At 38.3% G+C, this 6,765-nt stretch overlaps 1 protein-coding gene across 1 annotated transcript in view; it reads right to left on the reverse strand.

The window, feature by feature from the left end:
- Positions 1-6,765, reverse strand: part of LOC125484424 — an 84,048-nt gene that overhangs the window by 60,644 nt on the left and 16,639 nt on the right. The window contains exon 4 of the mRNA XM_048603103.1: positions 39-3,661. Coding sequence (XP_048459060.1) covers positions 39-3,661 — 3,623 coding nt within the window. The remainder of the gene's footprint in view (positions 1-38; positions 3,662-6,765) is intronic.

Consider the following 6,765-nt stretch of genomic DNA (forward strand, 5'->3'; position numbering starts at 1 on the left):
TGTCTTAAAATCAGACATTGCACTTTCCTGGGAAACATTTGATTGGGTTGAAGTGGCAGATTTAGTCTTTAATACACCAGCACTCTGTATTTGATCAGTAATATTACACTGCTCTGCTGCTCTTCCAGAAGGTTCCTGGGCCATGGGTTCAAAGTTTTCATTGTCTGTTCTAATTATTTCCAAAGGTGCTTTTGACAAGGAATATTTTGCAGCATCTACAAAGTTTCTGAGCTCAGATCCCTGCCCTATTTCTTTTGCAGGATCTGGTTCTCTTACTGGATGATCACTCACATTGATTTCAATTGTTTTATGTGTGGATTCTGTGATGCCGGTTTCATATCCTGATGTGATAAGATTTAAGAGGCCAGTTCCTCCCTCCTGGTTTATTATATCTTTAACAGGGTGTACCAGTGCAGTGTCAGTGTCCTCTGGCAATAACGGTACTGTACTGATATTTTTCTCATGTGATTCCACTATTATTGAAGCATTTTCCTCATCAGCTCTGTGGATTGAAGGACTATATTCAGAAACATTTTCATGTGTTACCAGAGGCGAGTCTTTACTTTCTCCTCCAGGAATCTGTACAGACTCCTCTGGTATCTCCTTTAGTCTCTCAGTAGAATCCTGTTGTATCTTCGTTAATTCTTCAGGTTCACCTTCAATTGTGTTGTTGATTGTTAATTCATTCCTGCATTTATTGAAGTCAATATTGTTCATACCATTCATTAGTCCAGCATTTTGTATTAATTCTTGACCCATTTTTATATTAGTAGCACCCAGTTTGTTAGTTATGTTACCTGTCTGGGTGTGTGGTATTAATTGTACAGCTGAGAATGCCATTCTCTCCTTTATTTCTTTTGCCTTTCCTTCTGAAGTGTCACCACTGTCTGCAGTTAGTACTCTTTCATCTGGATGTGCCTGGGATGCATCAATTGCAGACATTGCTTTCATCGGTTCTGCTCCTGACTGTAAAGTGATATTTTCCTCTCTATTTTCTTTGATTTTTAAAACAGTCTCTTTGTCTTCTGGTTTATGTGAATATGCTGAATTTGAACTCTCTTTGTCATGGGTTGTGATATTCTTTGCCATTTCTTCATTCTTCTCATGAGAGCTGGTCATTCTGGAATTACTCAGTGCATCTCCCTCTAAGGTACCTTGAACTGCTTCCTGAGCTAAATTTGTGATGTGAGTACTTGCTTTTGTTAATTGTACCATTTCATTGGTCTGTCCATTTTCCAAATATGTTTCACTCATTATATTCGGCTGTATATTTCTCTCCATGTTCAACAAGCCAGAGCTTTGTTGAAAACATTTGTACCACGGACTGTTTTCTGATGGGCTACACTTTCTACTTGGTTCTCTCGATGATTCATTGGCATCTTGCTGCATTGCTACAAAATCAGATGCTTCTCTGTTGCCCTGGATTTCTTCAACCAACTGATTTTCTTTAACAACTGGAATAGTTACAGTTTCATTATTTGCTGTTGAATTGGTATTAATGTCTGAATCTATTAATAACTGTGTAGATTCTTGATAGAATCTGTAGAATATACTTTCACTCAATAAAGAAGGCTTGGTTGTGCTAGGAACCTTTGGCTCAAGCAAAGGGACTTGAGTACCCTGTAAAAATTCTGAAGTGTGATCAAGCTCATTTACAGAAGAAGTTTTGAACAATTGATCTGGTTTTTGAATGTACAATGATTTCTCAGTCTGTAGATAGCTGGAATCTGCAAACTCTTGGTGTTCAGTGGCTGTTGTGGATTCAGAACTGCTAACCCCATTTGATTGTATTGTACTTAGATCTGTGTCTGTAGCACTTTTGAAGTCAGTAATACCTGGCATCTTGGAAACCTCATCATTCTCATTTATAGCTGTTGATTCATTAGCACTTGTAGCTGTATCTTCATTCCATGCTTCATTCATCATTTCAATAGTTGTCAACGTGGATGAATTCTGATTAATTTGCTGATTTGGTACCTCTGAAGCTGTCTCCTCATGTACATGTGTTAGATCAGGTGCTGCGCTTCTTTGCATAGTTTGATTATACTTCTTTGGTGGTTTCTCGATTTCATATCCAGTTTCTATTGTGAGACTCCCAGTGGATAACCCTATAATGTTATCCTTACCTTTATGCTCTTTAGGCATGTCATTAGTACAGACATCAGGCATGCTTTTTTCATCACCAAACACTGTGACAGTTTCTGATACAGTTGTGTGCTCGACTGTTTGAGCCCCACTAGCGATTTCCAACTGAACGTCATATTTATTATTAAGTATTACTTTCTGTGTATCTACATTGTTGCTCAGGTGGATTGTTTTCACTGGGTCTGTTAAAGAGACAAGTATTTTTGGTTCAGCTGTAACATTGTCTGAAATGTCCACTGATAGGCCTTGATTTTCACCTTTACTCACAGGTCCTATTTTCTGTTCTTCTATATCATTTTGGTTAAACACAATGGATTCAGGAAGACCCAGTGTCTTATCTTCTGCTGATTGAGATGCAATTCCTTTCCCTTGTGTATCTGTATTATCAGCTTGTTGATTTTCCAAGGAAGGAAGAGTATTTGAATTGACAGGTTTGAAATTTTGAATTGTTGATGCTCCAACTGCATCTACAGTAAAACCGTGTGCCCATGGTACATCAGATTCAATCTTTTTTGTATCAATTCTCTTTGAAATGGATGGAATGTGTGTCTTTTGCTGCGGATTCACAATAACAGTTGTTTTGGGCAAACTATCAGTTTGAGTAGCTGTTGCCATGTCAACAAAGTCTTCATTTTTGTGACTCAGATCATTGTGATCTATTATTGGATTATCCTTCTGAACTAGATATTTTGTGTCCAGCTTGGGCATACCACTTCCTTTTGAATATAAGTCTTCAGGTGCCACAGTTAAACTGGGCACAGATATGTCATCAGGATTGACACCAGTCATCTTTTGTATACTGGTTGTGTTTGATACAGATGTACTGGATTGTACTGTTTGTTTCTGGATGCTATCTATTGTACCTATTGTCACTGTGCTGTAGTCAGTTATTATTTTAGTTATTTCTTGATGTGCTTCAGTTAATTCTATGTCCCTGTTGACGTCACTAAAAGAACTTTGCTGCACTGGTATTTCGTTTTCTGATTTTTCATCTTTGGCCAACTCTGGTCTGTTTGATGGACATTTCTCTCTGCCAGTTCTGGGATGTGATTCATCATTTCCTTTGCCATGACTTGATTGATTCATTGACGTTGATTCATTTGCCATGATTAAGGGTATATTTTCTTCTAATGGTGTTTGTATCCCGGTCATTTCCGGAGCCAGTAAAAGGACACAATGCTTAGTATCTTCTTCCTTTTGATCAACCAGTGAAGTCACATTCCTTTCATCTACTTCAGAGATTGTGGGATTTAGTGGTTGGAATGGTTTCCTCTGTGATCTCCTTCTTCTGATCCTTCTCGCCCCACAGTAAGTTGAATAGGTGATGGTCGGAGGAACGGACATGTTGTGCTCATTCTCAAAATTATGTCTTCCACTGACTCTATCTTCGAAAACGTGACTATTAATTTCTTTGCATTCATCAACTCCTGCCTGTGGTTTGGTTAGGCTTCTCTGATAAGCAGATGAATTGCTGACCTTCTGTAATGGAATACAGCTGCTGAACTGTCTTAATTTCCTGAAAATTAAAAGAGAAAACCGTTTTTAAAATTGTGAGTAATGCCCTGTGGACATAGTAACTTACAGCTTATGGTAAAGGACTGGTAACATACAAGCAAAGAGTTTAAACCCCCATGGGAAGCTATAAAATGTATTTCAAGAAATTTAATAATTTATTTTGGATAGCACCAGAAGTCAGATAATTTTTACAAAACTCAACTAATTCATTAATGCACCTTAGGGAAGGGAACCTACTTGGTCAACATAAAATAACTTCAACATTCATCATATTTTTAATGTAAATAAATGTTGCTTTTGTATTTGACCATTGGGAGCTGGGTTAGCTCAATTGGCCAGATGGCTGGTTTGTGATGCAGAGTGATGTGAACAGTGTGGGTTCAATTCCCTTAATGGCTGAGGTTACCATTTCCTCTCACCTGAAGCGTGGTGACCCTAGGTTAAACCCTTCCTGGAGTGGAGGAGTCCAAAACTACAAGGCACAGGTTTAAGGTGAGAGGGGAAAGATTTAAACAGGACCCACCGGGTAACTTTTTCTCGCAGAGGGTGGTGCATATATGGATTGAGCTGCTACAAGAAGTAGTGGAGGTGGATACAATTACAATATTTAATCGGCATCTACAGGGTATATGAATAGAAAGGGTTTAGAGGGATATGGGTCAAATGTTGGCAAATGGGGCTAGGTCTGGTTAGGATATCTGGTTGGCGTGGATGAGTTGGACTGAATAGTCTGTTTCCGTGCTGTATGAATCTATGATTCTATGACTCTCATGAAAGAGAACCCTATTGTCCAGTAAGCCTTGTCCGGGTGACTTTCCCTATCCTAAGAGCAAGTGCATAGGCTATGCATTTTTTGCATAGGCTAGAATAGTGTTTTAAACCAATTATAGAAAACCATAACACAATTTAGTGATGCATAACTTAACAACTTCCACCATCTCGATCGGAGCCAAGCCAGCGGGAAATAAGACAAGGAAGCAAAATGCATGAATCTTTTTGTTTGAAAAAGAAAGACTTGCATTTATGTAACATTTTTCACAATCAAACGACTCGCAGCACTTTACAGCAAAATAGTTGCTTTTATGCATACTCACTGTTGAAAACTCACCAGCATCATGTCAAGTGCAACTAGGGATAGGCAATAAATGCTGGCCCAGCCAGCAACACCCATATCCAAGAATCAATTTTGAAAAAAAGGAAACCTGGCAGCCAATTTAGACTCGGCATACTTCCTCAAACAGCAATGTGATATTAAGCAGTTATTTTGATTCGGAGGGAATTTTGACTAGAACACTGGGATAACTCTGCTGTTTTTCACCACTGTGCCAGGGGATCTTTTATGTCTAACTGAGTAGGCAGGTGATGCTTATGTTTAATGTCTCATGCAAAAGACAGCACTTCTGGCAATGCAAAGTTGCCTCAGTACAGCATTGTAGAGTCGGCATTGACTTTTGTGCTGGAGCCCTGGAGCGGACTCAAACTTGGAACATTATGATTCAGAAACAAGTGTTATATCAATCAAATTCCAGGTGACATTGATGTGTACTCAAATATATAAGACAACAGATTAAAAATATTATAACATTGATTCAGTCAGATACAGAAATTAGGACAGGCTGTAAATATTTAAACACCAATGTGGTCTCCATAAGAAATACAAAGTGATAGGATTTCTTCATAAAATGTCAGCATGAATTGAGCCCAATGAAATGAAACCATTTCATCTAATATTTGTATTATATAATTTCAGAATTTTCTGTGAATCACAAGCAACCCAATAATCATGGCTTATTTCAAAATAATGAACGCATAGTTAACATTATTTGAATCATGACATTGAAAACATTACATCAATTCCAACTCACATTAAAGTTAAAAGGTTTCAGGAAGAAACTATCAAAGATCATTAGAGTTTGTTGTATATTTATTGTGGGTAATCTGCAAACATTATTTAAGTTATTTTTAAATTATTTCTCTCCTGTCTTGTAAACTAATGGTCAAGGATGATTGCTTTCTATTTTTGAATTTAGCTTTCTAGCTTTGAAAGTCATGGTAAATCAAATATAAGAACTCATTTATATCATCTTCTCATTCACATCTGTGGGTGAAGACCACACAGTGATGTGTTGAGCTTTTCAGGCTGTAGCTAGTTCCCCAGTGGTGCAGAAGGAGCAGTGGCACAGCTGGGGCTTGAGCTGGTGCTGGGCTTCCAGGTCTTGGTGAGTGGGGGTATGAGTGGGAATTGAAGACCTTAGAGGGGCATTGTAAGTCATTTTATTGGAAGCAATTGGTGGCCGGTGAGCTCAGGAGGCAAAGAAATGACAAATGACTAGAGGAATTGTTTGATGGCCAGGTGGGAAGTGATTGGAAAAAATGGGAGTTGTGAGGAGGTGAGTTGCTGGAAGGAGGGTGAAGTCTGGGATCAAGGTATAGAGGACAGACACTGGGAATCCTGAGATCACAGGAATGGGAGACAAGGAGAGCAGCAGAAATAATAGTCAGAATGATGCTTTAGAGGTAAGTAACTACTTTATTTTGCAGGCACCCTTTAGAGTTGCATTCGCAAATCCAAGCAGCACTGGCCAAGGACAAATCAATGTTGCAATGTTGACAGGGAATTTACTGCTGATGGCAAGTATTTTAAGACTTTGGTCTAAAATGTGAGCACCTAGCAATTGTTACTAATCAAGCTTCCTAAGGTTTCAAAATGGTGGACATGAAGTGTAAATTAGGCTTTGGGCTCCTTTTTTGTATATGCAAATTGCCTAACATCTATTTTTAAATGCCAATTAAAAAACCTTCTGTTTGTCTTTCCTAATATAGAAAACTACACCTCATGTCAGAAATTCACAAGCATCGCATCCTTTATTTTCAGCTTTAGGAAAACAGATTGTACCTGTAGAACAAGTGCTGGCTGCTCAATTTCTTTGCCAACGTCTTAAAATATTTGTCATCCACTCTAAATCATCTGTCAATTTTGCAATAAGTCCTCATATAATTTGTCATCAAGACCAACATCTGAACAGTCACATGTTTTTTGAGTGACAAACTAAATTAATGTAATCAGAGATAGTAGGAACTGCAGATGCTGGAGAATCCGAGACA

The sequence above is a fragment of the Rhincodon typus genome, chromosome 11 (genome assembly GCF_021869965.1).
Source record: "Rhincodon typus isolate 14 chromosome 11, sRhiTyp1.1, whole genome shotgun sequence".
Taxonomy (NCBI): domain Eukaryota; kingdom Metazoa; phylum Chordata; class Chondrichthyes; order Orectolobiformes; family Rhincodontidae; genus Rhincodon; species Rhincodon typus.